The sequence below is a fragment of the Pteropus vampyrus genome, unplaced genomic scaffold, assembly GCF_000151845.1.
Source record: "Pteropus vampyrus isolate Shadow unplaced genomic scaffold, Pvam_2.0 Scaffold155, whole genome shotgun sequence".
Taxonomy (NCBI): domain Eukaryota; kingdom Metazoa; phylum Chordata; class Mammalia; order Chiroptera; family Pteropodidae; genus Pteropus; species Pteropus vampyrus.
The window spans coordinates 1-22,008 of record NW_011888936.1 but is presented as its reverse complement, the minus strand read 5'-3'; the positions used below and the strand labels follow the sequence as shown (position 1 = coordinate 22,008).

Sequence of the window (22,008 nt, the reverse complement as noted above, 5' to 3'; positions counted from 1 at the left end):
CTAAATTGGTCAGACTCTAAAGGGATATATTGTAATACGGCTTCAATGGAGAAAATGAAGACCTGACACATCATTTCTTACCATTTTAAATTGGAAAGACAAGTGCGCTTGCATGCATTTTTCCAAGGTAACAAGACTGCTGAGCTCCTAGCTATACTAAGTTGTAATTCTTTCAGCATTTACTATATATTTACTAAATGTCAGTTATGATTTAGGCACTGAGCTAGGTCTCGCCTTTTGATCTGTTAGTACGTTTTTCATTAACTTCTCAGATGTGTAGTAATTGCTTGGCTGTTAGCTTTGCTCTCATGCATTTGATATTTTTTTTCTAGATTATAGTCATTAAACAACACTTTCAGCTAATTTTAGGCCTATGGGAACCTTGAGTATCCTTTATATGATTACGGGAAGTTAGTTAAATTCTTAGATCCTCGAAAACAGTGATTCTTAACCATAGGCAATGCCCCCACCCCCATCTTCCCTTTGCAAGCCTGGAGATACTTGTCAGCGTCTGGAGATATTTCTGAATATCATGACTAGGACGGAGAGAGTGCTACTGGCATCTAGTAGAAAAGGCCAGAAATGCTACAGTGCACAGGATAATCCTTTTTTGAAGGGAAGTAAATAGTAATTGTGTATATGTGTAAAATATTATAAGGATCAGGAAAATAATCCAATAGTAATTCTTCGGCCCTCATCGCCTCCCCCCAGGACACAGCATTTTTGACCTTGTTTGATCTCCCTGTCTTGCTTTCCTTCCCTCTGGCACCACTCCCAACACTGGATGTTCCTTCTCTGTCTGCTTTGCTGGCTCTACATCTTAATCCTCATGCGTGGGGTTTCCCCAGGACTCAATCCCTAGACCTCTCCTCTATCTATCCACATTTTCTAGGTGATCTCATTTTAGATTTGTGACTTACCCTCCATCTCTATGCTGACAACTCCCCAGGTTATATCTCCATCCTAGATTTCTAGCTTGAACATCTTGGCCCCTCTCGTATGTCTAATTACCAATGACTTCACCTTTCTACATTGTCTATTAAGTGTCTCAAACTGAAAATGTCTAAAACCCAAACTCACTATTTCCATTTCTGCTGCTACCTAGCATCGTTTCCTGTAGAAGTGAAATTATGGGTAAGTCTATAATGGAGCTGCCCTATAGCCTCTCCCCAGTGCATTAGATACAATTAAATGCTCTAACTCCATTTAGTACACAGCGCATACATAATGGATATTAAAGTCTGTATTTAGAAATTGTTTCTGGTTTACAATCTAACAGGGAATGTACAGATAAGAGCTTCAATTATGAAATCAGTTTTATGTAATAGCAAACATAATCCATAAAGTAGAAAAGAAGAATTATAAAAGGAGACTGAAGTTGAGTTATAAATAAAACCCACCTTTCAGCTCCTGCAACAGCAGTCTTCAGTTTCATTATTTAAGTAGAACTGTGTGCTAATATCTTCGAATGCATGTATTTTTTTTTTTTATTTCTCTTTAAATGAAACTTAACTATTTTTAGTATTGTGTGGGTGGGGTGTGAAATTTAATAATAAATTATTTTTAACAAGAGGGTACTTGCTCATTTGTCATGTTTGGAAAAAGCATTACGTTGCTAGGGCAAAAACTGTTGAATTTCCAAGAGTTTTTTCTCACATAGGTAAATACAGAAATCGTCAAGTTTATCTGTTTGTGCACTAATTATCTCTAGATGTAGTGTTATTTTCTCAAGCATCATTGTTACAGTTTTCACAACCAGGTAGAGCTGCATTTTGTAACAATGGCATATTAAAAGCTATGAGTCACATTTGTTTAACATGACTGGAAGATTGTCAGATGTAATACAGTTTCGTTTTTAGGGATGAAGGTGGGAGGAAAGGAAGAATTTCAATTTTTTAAAAAACGTAGCTTGCATTTTGAGACAAGGAAAGAATAAGTGCAGTTTTCCAAGAATTCATCTTTAACTTCTTTTATTCACACACCACTTCCTCTTTTTATTGGATAGTCATTAGTGAAACGTGGTAGTATTTGATCTATTTCAAATAATGCAATGGATGAGCTTCATTAATAGAAAAATAGAACTTCTGTTAATGAAAAAGGAGCCATTATCTGATACGTTTTTAAATTCCTTTTTTGATTTCTTCATTTGAAATAAAAACAGGCCCTTTTCTTAGAGACAGTAGTGTTACAAATTTTCACACTATGTTTCTTAAATTTTCTCTCACTGTCCTTAGAGTTGCTCAGAATTCCTCCTTTCTGGCCATTTGGAAGCAGACTGTCTTGTTTTATATATAAAAATGATGCCACTGCTGTCGTAAGAACATCTGCTTTGAATTGTCTCAATGGTCTCCCACTGCTGCACGTATGCCTCCACCCATACCCTGTACGTGTCTGACAGATTTAAAACAGATGCTGCCCACGTACTTTTTCTACTTGTGACTGCTTATGAAATCATGATTCAGGACCTCATTTCTTGAAATTGTTCAAAACTTGCGAACAGGTGGCTAGACTTCATAAGCAACAACTGGAGTGTGGAGATTACCTAGTGGCTTGGAGAGGGACCAAGTAGCTCTAACGTCAACCGTGTTTCCGAAGAGGCAACATACAGTTCAGCTGGTGCCTCCCAGAGAAGGCAGGGCCAGAACGAACTCTAGAAGGGTTGGGTCCCCAGGAGAAATCCCAGCCTGACTCTGAGAAGTAGCCTCAGGGAGTGAATGCCTGGGGACGTAATCACCCAGTGCCTTGCAGTTGTACTGAGGACTAAAGGTGGAAGTTTATTCTGAGCCAAGAAAAAGGGGTTATAAGGACTGTGAGATTAGGGATAGAAAGAAGGATGACTGTGTGTGGCAGGGAGGAGACTGGGTGGGGTCAGAAGCTATACTTGGGTCCCTTACAGATTACCCAGTTAGCTAGAGACACTTGGAGTGGTGGCAGGTGGGGCCAAACTTCTCATCTTTCCTATTAGGATGTGGAGAAGTCTTCACCCATGGTACCTGGGGCAAAAGTACTCCTACTCTATCAGAAATTCCAGCATGAGTTTTTAATCACATGTTTCTCATATAATGCTTCCATAAGACAACTGTGTTTGATCTTTGCTGAGGCTGGCTTGGTTAGGTTGAGAGCTGGGATTTGGGAAGGACAGATGATTTTGGAGCACGGAGATTTTAGCTCTTAAGGGATTATGATATTGGGATGGAGTATAAGGAGATTGAGCCTTGCAGTGTTGCAAATGAGGAAGTTGGTAATTTGAGAAAAAAAGGTATAGAGATATGGGAGAGGAGCATAAGAGGAGAAGTGGGATTCTGTTTCAAACTCTAAGAAGCTTTTATCTTATTTGGGGAAAAATTTCCTCCATCTCCCTGTCCTTGATCTGCTGGGCTGGCTTTGTGAGTAGCTTTTAGGTAATTTACATGTGAACATTTCGAACGCTTGGCTGCTCTTAGCCACACCTGTGGTTGACCCTGGGCTACAAGCATGAGTCAGGCAGAGTTCCAGCTCTCTGCGGCCCACCAGAAGAGACTCTAGAAAGTCTGTGGTGGGTGCACTCATGTGAGCCTAGGCTTAACTGTTTCATAAACGGAAGGTATTTGAAAGTATTTTTGATGAAGCCTGAGAACACAACTGGATGTACCGAACTATGATGAAACTATGGTCTCATCCTTGAACATTCTGTTCCCAAACTATGCTCTCAGGCATGAAGGAGATAGATTTTGCCGTGTAGGTACATTTTTTTTTCCCCTCAGATTTTGAGCTTTTAGAAAATTTAAGAATGTTGGTTAATGTAGTCCATGGTAGACAAAGGACAGGTAAGGAGAGCTGGCTTGGTGCCAGCATGGATGTTTGGGCAGTGGCAGTAATACCACACCGGTTTGCCTGGCCCTTTGTTTGTTCTTATTCTAGAAATAATTTCTTGTTCAAAGCTTTCCATGGCAAGGGGGCAAGGAGAGTTAACATGAAAGAGTGTCTTGAATTGTGCTTCACAAAAATGTCTCTCCTGGGGGGAAAACTCTGTGTTGAGAAACTTGACTGTCTTCTAAGCAGTTCTATTCCTCTGCACTGTTTGGTTGACATGGATAATTGGAAGATAGTCTTGAAATGTCTCCTTCACTTGATCTGCCTGGGTTGAGCGCTTTAAATTTCTCATTTAAGCCCATTGAGACTGGTATGTTGTTCCCAGGGGAGACTGTGGAGGCACAGAGTTAAATAACATGGCCAGGTTCTCACAGCTAGTAAAAGTGGAGCCAGAATTCACACGCAGCAAGTCTGACCCAGAGCCTGCCTCTTAGCCAAGCCGCCTTCTCAGGGAAGGGCTGGCAGGAGATCTCCTGCAGGGAGCCAAGACATCTGTATGGATTTTATTTCCCTGGTTTTTTGATTAGAGATGGTACTTCATTGATCATCTGTACTAGTATTCTAAAATAGCTTTGAATAAAGAAGGAATCGAGCCTTGAGCTCATGGTTCTAAGTGTACCTAACAGCTGTTAGGATAAGATGGTTGCAGATGGATGTGTTTGCTGATGGGCTCACGTGAAGTTTGGTGGCTCTTCTGACCTCTGGCAGAAAGTTCTGAGGTTGTGACAGGCACATTATCTCTGGCCCTTTGTCAGGTAGCGAAGCAATTACCAGAGTGATTCCATTAATAGAGTGGAAGATTATATCTATGTCATACTTGCTATTTCTTGAATATCAATATTTAAAAATCAACGTGTGATACACAGAAAAGGCTAACAGTATATTCAACATAGTCATTTTTTCAAACTATTAATGTTTCATCTCTACTCCATTTTATGTTAAATTTAGGTTTCAAGGCAGGCTTGAATTCTTTGGCCTTTGTCTTGCAGATGTCTGCTGGGACACTTCCACTGCAGAGACTAGCCCTTCATCTTTGTACTCAGCACTTTGAAGTCGGTCTTTGTTTTTGAGTCTGTGCCTTTTTCAGATTATTGATGTGTGGTTGTAAAAAATCCCCCCCCTCCTTTTTTTTTTTTTTAAGACTTTAAAGATAGTAGATTGAAAAAGAAGCCCAATTATGAGTATCAGTACAATCTGAGCCAAAATTGGATGTTTTAAGTAAACTAATGCAATTTAACTGTTCTTTGACATCATATGAATATTTATTAGGACTCTCCTGAGCTTTTATCATTTCAGGCTTTTTCTCGCTAACTTATGTTTCTGTAAGTGAAACAAATGTATTACTATTTGAGAGCATCTGTGTGCCATGCCCTGTGCTAGGCTTTTTAAATAAAATATTTTCATGTGCTCGCCACGTGGTAGATCTTGTTGTAGGATACTTGGATTATGGCAATAAACAAAATCGCAAAAATCCTTTTGGGTTCTGGTGGAGGCGAGAGAGAAAAAATGAATGCATGCAGGAGATGGTTATAAATACAAAAGTAAAGCAGGGGTGAGAGATGGGAGTGTAAGGCAGGCTAGCTGCTATTTTAAAGGGGTGCAGCACGGCTTCACTAGAAAGCTTTTGTGGGCAGCTCGGTGGATAAGATGGGCCCTGCCCTCACATAGCTTTCAGTCTAGTGAAAACTGCTTCCTGATGAGCACTCGCCATAGGGCTAGGGAGTCTGTTAAGTACCTGTGTGCATTTCCTCCTGATCTACTGAGCTAGGGCAGCTTATTGCTAGTTTCTCCAGAAGGAAACTGAAAATTTGAGAGTGAAGTAAATTGCCGAGATGAACATAGCTAGTGGGACAAAGGTCTGACCCAAAGTCCATGCTCTTAAACATGGTAAGTCAACTCTCGAAACATTTGTCGCGAAGGAATTAGCCAACTTTGAAGATAGGGCTGTCTTTAATTTTGGTTCTGATGGGTTGGGCTCAGGGAGAGTCTTGTGTTACCATAAACTTCCCCTCTGCCCTTGTTTTTTTCTATTTAAAAGGCCTTGGAGTTGTGCTCTGGCCACAGCCGGCGAGGGAGCCACCTGGTTACTAACTTCCGTGCAGTGGGATGTGTTTGTTACGTGTCAGAGAGTGGCCTCTAACGACTCCAGCAAATCATTGACTACTTGAATTCTTGGCACTGCATTTTAGTGATAGGACACTAATTTGGCTGGCCTGAGTGTCATTATGTTCAAGAGCATGTTATAAATGCTCATATTTAGAAGGGAATGTAAAATGATTGAAAGATTATAGTTTCAAGGTCACCGATTATTTCGTGTTTATTACAGGATAAGCTGTACCTTGTATTTAAAGTGATTGCTGTATTGTAATAATAAGTAAATAGTAAATGAGTGTGTTGGATTAGAAACCTTATAGAGGGCTGCGGAGAGGAGGTCCAGGGTTCGAGAGATCTCTATTGTTCCTTCTGCCTTCAGTGTGCTTATAACATTCAGTTCAAAGCATACCATTTTTAATAGGGCGGTGATTTTTCAGCCTAGTTTATCCATTGCATTGAGTATTGCTGATTCTTTTGTGCTTTGGATAATTTAATATCTGAAGAGTGTACGTTGGTCATTGATCTAAAAAGAAGCTATATGTTTACAACCCTATGTGCTATTTTTCATTGTTAGTTTCTAGTAACTTTTTCCCCTTACCGACTACTTCCAAAATTAAATGTTGTTGATTTTTACAAGATGATATTCTTTTTTATTCGAGAGAAGCTGTGATTTGAGCTCTTGGGCAGTGAAATTCTGTTTATTTACTTTCTTGAAGTATAATATACATACAACAGGGTACATAATAAGTGTACAATTCAAAGACTTTAGAGACGGACCACACTCAGGTAGTCAGCTTCAAGAAAAAATATAAGAAATTATCAGTGCTCTAAGAATCCCCCATTTTTTCAATCACTTCCACCATCTTACCCCACAATGGTAACGACCATCCTGAATTCTAACACCATGTCCTGGATTCGCCTGCTTTTGTACTTGAGTGAATGAATAATAACAACCTGTTCTCTTTGTGTCTGGATTCCTTTTGTTTACCATTCGTGAGGATGAACCATATGGTTGCAGACAGTTGCAGGTTGTTTATTCTCATTGCCACACAATAATTCATTGTGTGGGTCTTCCATAATTTATCATTCTACTGTTAAAGAAGTATGCGTAGCTTCTAGTTTATTCTATGGTGCTTTTACGAATGTTCTCATATATAACTTTTGGTGAACATATGTAAGTATTTCTGTTGCATATAGCCCAAGGAATGGAATTACTGGATTGTAGAATATGCATATACTTTGCTTAAATAGATACTACTGAATGGGCTAAGGGTTAAAGTAGTTGGCCAATTTCCATTTCCACAGTAGTGTGAGAGCTTGTGAATTTTATTTTTGAAATGCTGTTTTGGGGGTAGATGCAAGGTTCATGTTGTTCTTAGGTTCATTTTAGTTCATGTTTGGTTTATGGAAAGGAATGGTCATGGCTGTCTCTGATTGTTTGAAAACTAAGTTAAATATGTGTGCTCATTCTCTTCCTTTTTTCTGTCTGTCTTATATTTGTTTTATATATGTCTTAGATATAACATATGTGTGTACATTTTTATCTTACAAATATACTACTTATAGACTCTTAGACTGAAAAGCCACTTTAGAAGGCTTCTACAGTCTCTGAATTCGTGATGATCCTGCTTATGTGTTTGTAATGATGGAAGGCATATTATTTTAGGGCAAACCATCCCTTTGTTAATTAACTCATGTTGTTGCTTCAACATCATAGTGACATCTGTCTGTTTTTTAACTTTTCCCATAAATATTATGTCCTTTTACAGGGGGTGTGTGTGTGTGTGTGTGTGTAGTGAGGGAAACCCATGAGGCTTGTATAGAGCGAAATGTCTTCAAGCAGAGATTCACAGCAATTTTTTAACTGTACTTCTCAATATCAGCCTGGTCTGGCCTCTGACCAGTTTGCTGGGGAACTTGAGTGAAAAAACCTACATGGACAATAGAGAACTCAGTACAAAACTGCCTTTTTTTCCTTTCCTGTTTCTTGATTTTTTTTCTGCCACAAGCACACTTTTTCCCTTTTTGATTGAATTTAAAAATTATTTACAATAAATACAAAAAATGCAAATAATGCATTTTAAAAATCAGACTGTAATGAATAAAGTAATGAGAAAAATACAACCTTTTATAGAAAACTTTTATTGTCCATTATATTTCATGAAATCAGTGAATATGGAAAAATTCTTCTGAGGGATAATATGCAGTCTAATACCAGGTAGTATTAATATTCATAGAACTTTAGAATAAAAATGAGTTTCTAGTTGATAGTTAATAATTTAGGTTCATAGATATTAATGGATATTTCTTCTTTTTTCTTTACAGGCAAGAAGAGACTGACAGGAGAGTGAAAAATGTAAGATATATTTAATGTAATATTATAAATGGTTTTTTACTTTCTCTGTAATAAGGCAGTGAGATCTAAAAATATCTGGCATACTCTGTATCCTTTTTCTAATAGAATTTGTGCTAGAAACCAACCAGTCACAAACTCTAAATATGTTTAAATATGGTTAAAATATATATTTTTCTGTCTTCATGGTAATAAGAGGACAAATTAAACGTAGTGGTTCCTTGCATGTTAGTAATGTGGTAAAGGCAAATGAACACACTTTAGGATTTTTAGGAGAGTAAGTCAGAAACCACCACATCAGACTTGAAGGAAAAACACTGAATGTTAAGAACTCTGGGTATTTGCTCAGTGTAGACTTATACGATAACAGTCTACATGTATTAGAAAAATTTCTAAAAATATGACAGTTTATTAAAAACAGAAGAGCTCAATATCCTTAAAGAAGCTGAGAATTATTACTTTTAAGTGTCTCTTAAAGTTTTTCTGTCTTCACATATACTAGTAGAATGCATGAATAACTGCTGGGATCTGGGCTTTTGGTTTGAGAATGTGCTCAAGAGACAGAAATCTAGGAAGACTAAGTAACATTTTTAATGACCCTTCTCCTTCCTAAAATTTAAAAAAATCTACTTTCAGCCATAGATAGATATGATATCTTTTATCTAGAATGCTCACTTGCGTTTGAACTTGCAATCAGTTGCTATAAATAGATTGATCTTTTTGTTTCATGGAATTTGTTTTAAAGGTTTTGATAACGTTGTACTGGCTGGGAAGAAAAGCACAAAGTAACCCTTACTATAATGGTCCATATCTTAATTTGAAAGCGTTTGAGAATCTTTTAGGACAAGCTCTGACTAAGGTAAGGAAACGACATCTGTATGAGACGACTACTCTAACTAACATTACGTTCTCCTCCTCTTCCTTCCCCCTTTTCTGTTTTCTTTGTGCTTCTCTTCATTTTTCTCCTCTATAGCAAATATAGCAGCACTGATGGTCTGTCTTTGCTCTGGTCTAAACTGGGCTGGGTAGAGAGAGTTGTTACTCATTTGCTGGCTTTGTATGCCACCACCAGGCAGTGAGTGAGTCTATTTCAGACCAGTTTCCAGGGTATAGTTTACAGGTGTAGGTATTTATCTCTTAATTTTAGGTAACTTGGTGACATGCTCATTCGTTTTCGTTCATAAAAACTTTGTATAACTTAACTCTCTAGACTCATTATGAATTTGATCTGCAGTAGAAAGGTGCTTCAGGACTATTAAAATGTGTGGAAGCTACTCAAATTCTTCATCTTAATGTCTTTTTGTCATGGATGATTATCTTTAATGGCTACACTTCAATATCCCCATGATTCTACTATACCATTTTTGTCCCCCAAAGAGTAATAAATGCTGTTACATGAACCATGATAAGGTTTTTCAGAGTTAGAATCCTTTGTTTTAAACACATTTTTAGTCCTTTATATTCTGGAATCAATGTTGCAGCTTTTGAACAAATGTTTAAGGGTGGTTTGAGGAGAATTGAGTGTTGGGTTTGATAATAGTTCTGGCAAGTCTTCATTTATAAGATCCAAATGGGAAAATTAACGTCTCTAACGAGATATTTATCTAGGGGAGTTTGCAGTATGCTCAGAAGAAAATTTACAGTCACAATAATATATCACTATTTAATCATTAGTAATTACTCCATGGATTTTTGTTATGATTAAATGATACTATACCAGTAAGGCATTTAGCATTAGTCTCTGGCACATTGTAAAGATATGATGTTAGTTACCATGATTGGAAGATAGAAATTTTAAACCAAGATGTAAATGGTTCCTTTGCTTTACAAGTATCCTGATGGTTAAATAGTTTTGCCTGAGCCCAGGCACGTACATTTAGAAAGATGGGATTGTATAGCCTGGAACAGTGGTCCCCAAACTTTTTGGTACCAGAGACCGGTGCTCCTATGAGAATCTAATGCCTGATGATCTGAAGTGGCACTGAGGCGGTGATGCTAGCACTGGGGAGCGGCTAAAGCTTCGCTTGCTGACCTGCCGAGTGGCTGTGTGTGGCCCGGTTCCTAATAGTCCATCGGCTGGTAACATCTGTGGCTAGGGGTTGGGGACCCCTGGCCTAGAAAGTTCAGGTATTCCTTTTTGATTTTTATTATTTTTGAATTGTAAAGAGTTGATAGCACTCTTTACATTCAAATTCCTTGAAACAGTTAATTTAGATAATAGTTGAGATATTACCTATCATGCACAGGCATTGTACCGACTGTTGGGAAAACACCCACACAAGGCAAGTGACCCATCTTCATAGAGCACAATTGTCTGTTGGAGGCAGACAAGCAGGTAGTTCACTGCAGTAGAGGAGGGTAAGACTGATGGAGGAACATGCAGGGGGCTTTGGGCACGATCAGAGCTTTGCCTTAGTTACTTCAGCTAAGAAAACATCCAGTTAAAAACAATGTGGTTGCATTGGTTCCTGTATTAGTGTTCTTTTAACAGCCATTGGTTCTTTTTGTGGCAGTCTGACTCAGGCTGAAGAATCCTGGTGCAGTGTTTGTGCTGGGAATGCTTAATTAAAGGCTGTTTCCTCTCACCAGTGTAGGTAAAATCAGAGTAGATTAAAAAAAAAATTGATAGGTAAAACTATAGCCGTGGTTCCATTCCATTATTATAGAGTGGGGATAGCCACAAGAGGTGTGAATATATAATTTGTTTTGCATCTGTTCTGTTAAAATCAAAACCATTGTGTTCATCAGACTTTCCTACTTAAGTAGATAATACTTAATGGCCAATCTGAGATATCAATTAAAATATTCTTGGGGTAAGCTGGTGTACCTGTCATCCTGTAAGTTGGAGGTGACTTAGTCTAAGTGACTTGTCAGAGTAAAGTCCTAAATAACCAGGTATTGGGGTCAAACTCAGGTTCTTTTATAACTGTGGTGACCTGTTATAAATAACTAACATTTATATAGTAAAAAATCATCTCTTTGTGTTGAGATCGCTAAAGCTTCAACAAGTACATATCTAAGAAACCTGATGGATCAAAAGATTTACTTAATATTTTTTATATATATATATATATATATATGTGTGTATTTGTGTGTGTGCGTGTGTGTGTGTGTGTGTGTGCGCACGTGTGTAATGTATTTTTTTCCCACATGGATACCTTTATTCTTGATAGCATTTAGCACTGGAGCTGGCGGAGAGGGGTGGGGCTGCGAGTGGGGGTGGATCTTTTAATATTTTGAGACATATTAGGCCCAGCTTCCCCATCTGCTTGGAAATAGGGTACAAGGTAGGCGCTTACATTGTCATGGCAGACATCAACTCTAACACCAGGGTGTCTGGCATCTAAAGCATATAAAACCTCACATAAATCTGCTAGACCTTATTGGTGCTTCAAACACTTGTCAAACAATTCAACTACGAATTGACAGATCTGATCTTAGCCAAAAGTATGCCCGAGACAGCTGCTGATTATTCATTGTAAACATTCTTTTGTCAACTTTTTCATATGTTGAGAATGGTCATAATTAAAAGTCGATGGAATAGTATAACAAATAGCCAGTTATGCATTATTCAGTTATTAAAATTTTTCCATATTGACTTTATACATCTATCTATTCATCCATGTTTTATTTACTTAATCATTTCAAGGTAAATTGCAGAGGTCTCACCCCTTAATAATAAGTGTTTTTTAAAAGTAAGATATTTGTTCGTTTGTTTATTGGTATATGGAGATTCTTCCATGTAGCCATGATATCTATTATACTTAAGAAAATTCATAAATATTCTCTATGATCTAATATTCAATCTATATTCAGAATTTCCCAGTTATCTCCCAACTTTGTTTCATAGCTTTTCTTGTGACTCGTGATTCAATCAAGGTTCACATGTTATATTTGTTTGTTAGGCATTCCTAGGTTCTTCAAACTGTCTCTGTATTAGTAAGCTCACCTAAAAGTAGCATTCCTGGGTTTTACTAGAATGAATTACATTCACCATATTAAAAAAATTATAGGAGCTATTCACTGATTTTTACCATGTATAAGGACTGTGCTAAGGGCTTTATAAATGTAACTTAAATCCTAATTTTAAAAAGTTTAGTTGTATTTTGCTATTTACTTTCATAGAGGAATGTCAGTTAAAAACACCTTTGAGTTAAGTTCTATCTGATTTAGAAACCTGTGGTTAATGACATTTGCCATATTTCTATATATCTGAGCCAAACAAATATTTATTGAGATCCCGGGAAAATATTTGTATGTCGGCAAACAAGTTTGCTTTCCTTGGTTCAGATCTAGGTTTCATAATCAGTAAAAATAAATAAATTCTTTGCCATGTATTCCTGCTGTATTTGCCCCTCGCTTTTTTAAATCTTTTGTTAATGAACTTTCACAGCTGTGATTTTTGTTTAATATACATCACCCCAAATATTTCCTAGAAGTAGGCCGAATGAATATAATTTGTTATCTTCTTTTGGATAACAAAGTTAAGGTTGGTTTTTCTTTTCGACTCCGTTCATATTTATTGCCAGATAACTGTAGATAGATAATCATCGATTTCAGCATTTGAATAATCTAATAGAAGGTTTTCTTATTAAAATGTCCCCCCTTCCTTATTTTCAAATAGACCGTGCTACTTTATTAAGAATACTGAATACCTCCTTATTGTTACATGAGTGCCAAGTATCACTTGTGGGAAAACAGATTTATTTTCTGATTTATTTTTATTTTTTACACCTAAAGCATCTGGTCTTCCTAGGTCGTCTTCCATCTAAGTACTAACCAGTCCCGACCCTGGTTAGCTTCTGAGATCAGATGGGATCAGGCATGCTCAGGGTAGCATTGCTGTAGACTATTTTCTGATTTTTTAAAATCAGATTTTTTAAAACAGGAAATCTCATTGCCACCTATCAAATGAAGCACAACTCGAGCTATGCAAACAAACATTTTTGGAATTTTATGCTAACTTACTACTCTTTAAAAAAATACGTTTTTAGGCCCTTGAAGAGTCTAGCTGCCTGAAAAGAAGTGGCAGGGACAGTGGTTACGGTGACATCTGGTGCGCTGAAAGGGGTGAATTTCCTGCTCCTCCAGGCAACCATCAGAGAGAAGATTCATTTGAAAGCTTGGACTCTTTGGGGTCTAGGTCATTTACAAGCTGCTCCTCTGATATCACGCTAAGGGGTGGACGTGAAGGTGAGTTACATTTTTGACTGTCAGTGTATTTTTATTTGTTTGCATAATAACAGAAAATTGGGAATAAGAGTAGAAAAATGGGGTGAAAACTATTGAGGTAAAAATTTCACCAAGAAGTGGATTTTCATAGAGACCAAAGTGTAATTGTTTTCTGTTTTTGATTTTCCTTCCTCACTGTATCACCAGTAGAGGGGTGATGGTTTTGCTTCTTATTTTGTTTTTCTTTCCTATTTTTAGAGAAGACTGGAGAGGACACCGTTAACTGCGACTTGTTTTATCAGTATTAATGTATTTTGATTATTTTCTCTCCAGATTCAGTTTTAATAATCTATGCCTATGAGACCTATTAATTGGTCCATCTAATTAAAAAAAAAAAAAAAGACTCTAAAAAGTCTGTTCTAGTTCCTGAGTTATTTTCTTTCCTTTTACCTTTTCTTAAAAAACAACAACAACAAAATATTCTCAAGGAAAAAAAAGACAAAAACATCTTTTTAATGATCTCTAAGAGAAGAAATGATTGATACCTTTCATGATGTATAATACTAAACTTTGGTTAAGTAACAATACTAGCGTGGTGTTAGAAAATACCTTTTGATTCTGTCAGAGTCAGAGCTAACCCAGCTTAGAGTTAAGTACGGAAGGAACGTGTTAATGAAAGTCATTCTGTGTGGGGGAGGAGCCTTCTTTTAAAATACCAGTATTACGGTTATATTAGTTACTCAATGCATCTTATGCCTGTGGTCGTTGAGTGGTGTCAGTAATTTCTGACTGTATACCTCTAGCAATTCAAATTTAGTCAAGTCAAACCCATGAGTAGAATTGCTTCAGATATTTCTGTACTTCTACCATCAATGTGAAAAAAATTGAGAGTTCTGCTTGTGAGTTTGTGCTAGACTGTTATGAATTTTACCTGTTTATTTTCATTATTTTATTTAATTTCATTATTACATTTAATATTAAATGTTTTCTCTAATGTTTTTATTATAAAAAAATTTCAAACATCATCAAAGTTGGAAGAATTTTACAGTGAACACCATACCATGTATACACCACCTGGTTCTACCATAACATTTTACTGTGCTTGCTTCGTCACATACCTACCCCTCTCTCTCTATGCATTAATTTATTCATCTTATTTTTTGAGGCATTTCAGAGTACATTACACTTGTCATAAATGCTTTAGCATGCACATCATTAATTATAATTCAATCTTTATTTGTTGCTTTTAAGTAAATCTACATAAATTTAATGTAATGTACAAGGAACTTGTCTTCCAAAAATAAAAATCAGCAAGAAAATTGTTAAACATTGTCATACACACAAAAAATTCTTGAGCTTTTGTAATAGTGGCATTTCAAAATTAACAAAAAAAAGTAAATGGATATTTAAGAGTAAACCTTTTTAATGACCACTGTATTTGTTGGCTTTCGGCTATCTAGGTGTGACACTTTTATAGCCTAGATGACTATTATGAATCTGATTTTATAATTCATATAAGTGATTAAACCTGTAAAAACAGAGGCTGAAATTTTCAACCCATTTTACATTACTTTGTTCTGACTGAAGAACCTAAAACATTCAGTGTTTAAATTTATATCTAGCTAACAAAGAATAGAAGGAAAAAAGATTGATGCATTGTAGGAATGCGCAGTGGTCCAGTGGTGTGGAATTGAAGTCTTCTCAGATACTCATTGGACTAGGTGCCTGGTACATGTGATGAAAAGCAGAGGGCCACTGTCACACTGCTTCCTGATCTTAGGAAAAGAGTTACAGGCCTTGTTTAACCAGAGTAAAGGGGAGAGAGGAGTGGTAGATAGGGGTAAAAGTGGTCAAATAAATGGTGACAGAAGGAAATTTTACTTTGGGTGGTGAACACACAATACAATATGCGTATGATGTTTTATTGAATCGTACACTTGAAACCTATATGATTTTATTAACCAGTGTCACCCAATAAATTTAATTAAAAGTGTAAATGTGAAGACTTGGTAATCACAACTAAGGGATGAAAAAAGAAAACCTAAGGGCCTCCAGGATGATAAGCCTTCTTTTTTTGTGTGTGTGATAAATACATTAAAATTCTGCTACCTGCCAAGTAACAGTCCATAATTGATGATCAGCACAGCTTAAGATAATATTTTTATGTTAACAGAATTGCAAAGTCAAATTCCTTAGTTTTATGTGAAACCTCTCATGTCAAGAATATTTGCCTACTCTATAGGGTACTACTGTACTAGACTCAAAAGTAAAAAAAATTAACTTTAAAAATTCATGCAACGTACGACATGACTATAGTTAACACTATTATGCGGGGTTTCTGAAAGTGAAGAAAGATTCTAAGAGTTCTCATCACAAGGAAATTTTTTTCTTTTTTTCCATCTATATGAGAAATGATGGATATTAACTAAACTTATTGTGGTAATCATTTCACAATATATGTAAGTCAAATCATACCGTACACCTTAAACATACAGTGTCGTATGTCAATTATTTCTCAATAAAAATGGGGAAAGATTCTAAAGTGAAACAATCTCTCTGTGTATTTAAGATTTTACATGTACAAATTTTAGCAAGAATTAAGACATTTTTCTTATTTCTAAAAAATGTACCGTTTACTTAGGACGTGGTAAAAACAAACAAAACACCAGATTATTGACTATAAATCCTCCTGGCTTTAGCTGCTTATACTTTCTTCCTTTTCACTGTGCATGTCCTTTACCCTTTTTGGTCTCATGGTCTCAGCTGTCTGTTATCCACTTCCCATAGGCTATTCTCAGTGTTATTTACTGTAGATTCCTGCCAAGCAGGAGGGAGGAGGCAAGAAAGCTTTTAGCTCAGGTTAACCCCGCAGGTGCTCTCTGTGCTGGGAACCTGCAGCTCTCAGGGACTCACATACTTCGCACAGCCAGCCTCAGAAAGCCCTGGGTGGGGAGCAAGCCATATTCCCCTACTTTCTTTAAAATGCACAGAGGCAGGAGGGAAAAAAGGGCAGAAAAGTGAGGCAACTCAGCTTGGATCTATAGTAGTGTACACTTTTCTTCCAGTGTCTTTAAAAGAGCACATTTATTTATTTATTTATTTTTAAGACAGTGGATTTGGATCATTCTGAACTTGAGGGGTATCCAAGTGTATTCTCTTGAATTTGTATTTAAATGACTTTGTATCAAAAATATAATTTCCATGGCCACCCTCAGAAAGAGCCTTGACTTCTGTGTTCTCACTTAGGTATTAGACTCTATATTCTTTTGGGACTTTAGAAGTCTTTTGGTCCAAGCTCGTATCAAATGTGTGATTCTTGCTTATATGGCTCTACCAAACTCTTTGAGATCTTGTGTTTTTTCTTCTCTATGTCCTCCCTTATTTCTTGCCTCATGGATACTTTAGGTGGCTGCATGCTTCATTTTAAATTAGTTTCCTTAGAATTACTTTTATATCTTATTTAAGTGTCCTTAACTCATTTGCTTGGTTTTGTTCCCATGTATTCCATCAACAAGTTTTATGAGAAACTATGGGATAAGGAAGATCGAGAGGAACAGTGGTTTGGCTGTAAATTAGTACTTTTTCTGCTTAGAATATGCAAGAGTAAAAGAATGTACTGTACGCTCCTCCAGAATGCAAAGCAAGTTCCTCCTAATGGATCTTATCACAACTTCATGACAAATTTCTAAAAATATTCCCCGCAGTTAGCAATAGAGCACTGAGTTTTCAAGGGAAAAACAAAGCAGGCATGCTGTGAAGGTTTCAGTTAGAGGAGTAATCTGGAGAGTAAAGAAAATTCTTGTGCCTCTTTTCTAGGTTGCGAAAGTGACACAGATTCTGAATTTACATTCAAAATGCAGGATTATAATAAAGATGATATGTCCTATCGAAGGATTTCATCCATTGAACCAAAGTCTGCTTTACCATTCAATCGTTTTTTACCCAACAAAAGTAGACAGCCGTCCTACGTGCCAGCACCCTTGAGGAAGAAGAAGCCGGACAGAAATGAGGATAATAGAAGAAGCTGGGCAAGCCCTGTCTGTGCAGAAGCAGATGGAACATTTCCAAGGTACTGCCATGTGATATTCGATTATTGAGTTTTAAAATCTGCTGTACTTGAGAATTTGCTGGGATTTTTAAACGTGGTACAAGGAATAGTTCTTAAAATGTATTTTATAGATTAAAATATATTAAACTTCATTAATAGAAACATTTTTTTCTTACCTATATTTTTAGTCACACATGTCTTGAAGATATTTTATTTCATTTTAGAAAATTAGCATATGATTTGCCTATTCTGTTTTTAAATGCATGCCTTTAGACTAATTGGTATCTTTTTAGCTTACCGGATGACTTATATTGTTCATTGTGAGCTCTGCTGTGTTGTTCTTTTCCTTTTGTTTTTCTGTGTTGATTGATCTCAGTGGACACAAAAACAATCCTTTAATTTTGAATAAAATTAGCAGAGCAGAATGGGACTTTTCAAATCCAGCTTCCTATCAGAAGGAGATATGCAGTTCTGAAAGTGAATCGGACGCCGAGGATGAATGAATATTGCCTGATGTAGTTTTGGATGACTTAGTCAATTGTAGATTTTAAGTGAAAAAGGGGCTGGGGAATTTCATCTCAAAAACTCTCTCTCCTCTTATTCACAAATATTTTCTCCTACTGACACAGTAGCCACCAGGCTATACAAACCGATGAGGTCAGAAAAATTTCTCTTGGACCCAAATGTCTATTCCGTTGATTTTAATGCATAAAATAACATCTCAAATTGTTTGCAATTTGTCTCTTTTATCACATAATTATCTTTGGCCCTTGTGTATAAGCTAGTCTCTAAGTAAACGAGATACTATTATAATGCCTTAACTTTGTTCTAGGAGCTGTAATGATGAGAAAGGAAATTAATTTGCTTCATTCACAGTGGTGTAAATTTTGTGGGCCAGAAAGCATGCCTTTTGTGTTCTGTGTCACAAATTGCTCATGCATTATGTTAACTGGTTGGGTGTTTTGAACAGTAACGAGAGGAGAACTTGGAGCACAAATGTGAAGAACTGGCCAACAGTACATGAAACTTCAAATTCCTCTTGTTACTTGGAAGAGGAAGAAGAAAAGGCAAGCATACCCAACATTGTAAAGGATGATCTTTATGTGCGAAAGCTAAGTCCAATCATGCCAAACCCAGGGAACGCTTTTGATCAGTTTCTTCCCAAATGTTGGATCCCAGAAGATGTGAACTGGAAAAGAATAAAAAGAGAAACTTATAAACCATGGTATAAGGAATTTCAGGGATTCAGGTTTGTCTTTGTCCATGTTTCTGTCATTCCAGTGTTCGTTCAGTACCCTGGCTGGGTCATGCTATGTGTGCTTTTTAGGAAAGAGACAGGTTCATTTCCTTCCAACATCTGTGGAACTTCTGTAACTAAAATAAAATTAAAAAAATAAAATAAAATAAATAAAGAAATAATGCTGTTTAAATGTAAACTTTAGGATCTCGATCTTAAAAAAGCCTTCTTTTAAATACATAGTTATAGCTTGTCATTAGATTTAGTTATATTTTTCTCCAATTCTTTGTTGTCTTCTCTCTCTCCTTCCTTTCTCTGCCTCACTGCACAGTAGGAGGAATTCAGACTCTGAGGATGAGGATTCAGGCTCCGCCATTTTTAGTAGGCTACAGAAAGCAGAGCATAGGCTAGACAGCAAGTGCCAAAGACCTTCACTCTTGATGGAATTAGCTACCAAACAGGCCAGAAACTCACGGAACACCCATGCAGCCGGGAGAACTAGTGGCGCTTCGGACGAGCCCAGGTGTACCTGTCTGCATGAGCCTTCCTGCTCAAGTCTGGCCTATGATACCCATCCACGCCAGCTTCTGCTGCTACATTAACCTCTGACCGTGATGTGCTGAATCATGAAAGCTTATCACTTAATATTTAGTATAAGAGCATAATGTATAACATACTGCTTTCTGTGCAGGCATGTAAGCTTGGAAGTCTATAGGATTAAATATTCTTCTTTAGCACAATAATGTATAAGAGAGTCTAGAATTACATGTAACATAGTCATTTCTTTTGGAAAATCATTTAAAGGGCTTTCGGGAAAGTTGACCTAATTTTACAATCGTGCTATGCATGGAGAGGTGGAGAAAGGAAATTACTTTTAGACAGACACTAGGACAGGCAACTCTGGTGGGAAAATGCAAAGAAAAGTCTCATCAGAGTTTTTTGTAAGCTTCACAGCATTTTATTGTTTAAATTTCTGCTGACTACCTGTGCTTCATGACCAACTCTTGAAACTTTTCAAGATCGTTGCTGTTCTTTGGGATGGGAATTAGGTCGTTGTGGCTCATGGAATGAGGGAGAAGTGGAAGTGAGTGTCTTGTCGTACCTCAGGGAAGTATACTCTATCTGCATTCTGGCCCCATCATTTGGCTAGATGGTGCCACCTTTCCTGAGAAGTACATTCTGCTCTCGTTTCTTTAAATGGTATCCAGGAGAGTCGTAGGTGATGACATTAAATGCTAGTCTTTCTTCCAAGTAAGAGTCTCTCCTATGGCTCCCTAAAATAATTCATCCATAGTAACTGACTAGTTATTCTGCTACCTAATTACCTCTTCTCCTCAAACTTAATGAGATTCTCCCTTCCTTTTTCTTTTCTATGCTTCAGTCAGTTTTTATTACTTCAGGCCCTCCAAACGTATTCTGATGACATCTTGTCTTCTGAAACAAATATCAAAATTGATCCCACGGCTGGCCCAAGGCTCATAACACGCAGGAGGAATCTCTCTTATTCACCAGGGTATCGAAGAGGTGACCTTGAGATGTCAGCCCTGGATCCTGACTTAGAGAATGACGATTTCTTTGTCAGAAAGACTGGGGCTTTCCATGCCAATCCATGTGTTCTCCGGGCTTTCGAAGACTTCAGGAGGTTTTCTGAGCAGGATGATCCTGTAGAGAGAGATATAATTCTTCAGTGTAGGGAAGGTGAACTTGTACTTCCAGATCTAGAAAAAGATGATATGATTGTTCGCCGAATTCCAGCACAGAAGAAAGAGGTGCCTCTGTCGGGGGCCCCAGATAGATACCAACCAATTCCCTTTCCTGAACCTTGGACTCTTCCTCCAGAAATTCAAGCAAAATTTCTCTGTGTTCTTGAAAGGACATGCCCATCCAAAGAAAAAATTAATAGCTGTAGAGTATTAGTTCCTTCATATCGGCAGAAGAAAGATGACATGTTGATTCGTAAGATCCAATCTTGGAAGATGGGAACTCCTGTGCCTCCCATCAGTTTCACCCCTGGTCCGTGCAGTGAGGCGGATTTACAGAAGTGGGAAGCCATCCGGGAGGCCAGCAGGCTTAGGCACAAGAAACGACTGATGGTTGAGAGGTCAGAGTGTGTTTCTGCAAGAATTTTGCTTGTAATGGATGGCCTTGTGTAATTTGTGTGAGAGAGTGGCATCGTATTGCCCGACTGCATGTCATGAGCTATGTTGAAGCATCCTGTAAAAGTTTATTTTGCTTTGTGAAACCTTTAGTAATTTCACGGAAAAAGTGCAATTCCATATTTGCACATCTCTAAATTACCTACTTGAGGCCTCTCTAAGAAGGTGTATAAAGCAAAACTTGCCTTTTTCTTAAGGAAAGATTGTGGCACTATTCTGCACCGTGATGTTTCATGATCGTGTTTTTCAATTACATTAACAGACTTTTATTCTCATGTCCAGGCATTTCTGAAACAATCCGGTTCTAGTTTGGTTTTATGTGTTTCTCATTTTGGAGGGTATGATTTTTGTGTAAAAATTTCCCTTAAAATATGGCATTGCAAATTTCATTTAACTTGATTTTGATTTTGTTCTTGACCTAGGTTTCTTGGACTATTAGTGTGTGACTTTCTAAATTTTCTAAAGTTCAGTGCAAACTTTATTAAAAAGCATGAATGTTATTTGCTGTCTGCTAAAATTTACATATATGTAATTATGGCCATTTTTATAATGAGTGCATTTTTGTGTTATGCAACTTGATATTTTTGATTAATGTTAAGTTTATTGAACTTGGGATGGACAAATATGATTAGGCTGAATAAAATTAGTAGACTCAAATCTAACTTTTTATTAGTTCCTGGCAACAGGAAGCTTTGTTATGGATTTATTAGTGCAAGTTAAATCAGGAAACTCTTTATCTTGCTTCATGTGAATTCCTTGAGATATGAGATCAATGAGAATTTGAGACATGATCAAGAATGTGACTGAAGAGGCAACCTTTTAAGATTTGTCCATCTCTAGTTAGACTCTTAAGTTAAAAATGTTGCACATTTACAAACTAATGCCCTGGAAAAAATGACTTTTAATTTTTGGTTTTCTGATTTCTTAGACTCTTTCAAAAGATTTATGGTGAGAATGGGTAAGTTTTATGGTTCGCAGTTAAAAAAACCAGTCTCTGCATATTGTTTGTCCTTTGTGTCATGTGTCATTACACTTCTATCCTGGCATGTCACTAAACGGGGGAGATGCTATGTGCTGTGCATGAGATTTAGAGGGG

The 22,008-nt window shown here is 37.0% G+C and overlaps 1 protein-coding gene and 1 pseudogene across 1 annotated transcript in view; one reads left to right on the top strand and one right to left on the bottom strand.

Moving 5' to 3' along the window:
- The window catches only part of LOC105298479 (LIM domain only protein 7-like), a 154,673-nt gene extending 132,687 nt beyond the window's left edge, over positions 1 to 21,986 (top strand). Inside the window, exons 8-14 of the mRNA XM_011369771.2 lie at positions 8,272 to 8,302; positions 9,045 to 9,158; positions 13,294 to 13,492; positions 17,288 to 17,540; positions 18,490 to 18,768; positions 20,138 to 20,857; positions 21,841 to 21,986. Of these exons, the coding sequence (XP_011368073.2) occupies positions 8,272 to 8,302; positions 9,045 to 9,158; positions 13,294 to 13,492; positions 17,288 to 17,540; positions 18,490 to 18,768; positions 20,138 to 20,857; positions 21,841 to 21,874 (1,630 nt within the window). The 3' untranslated portion in view covers positions 21,875 to 21,986. The remainder of the gene's footprint in view (positions 1 to 8,271; positions 8,303 to 9,044; positions 9,159 to 13,293; positions 13,493 to 17,287; positions 17,541 to 18,489; positions 18,769 to 20,137; positions 20,858 to 21,840) is intronic.
- On the bottom strand, positions 13,031 to 13,149 carry LOC111745469 (annotated as a pseudogene).
- Positions 21,987 to 22,008: the final 22 nt, after the last annotated feature.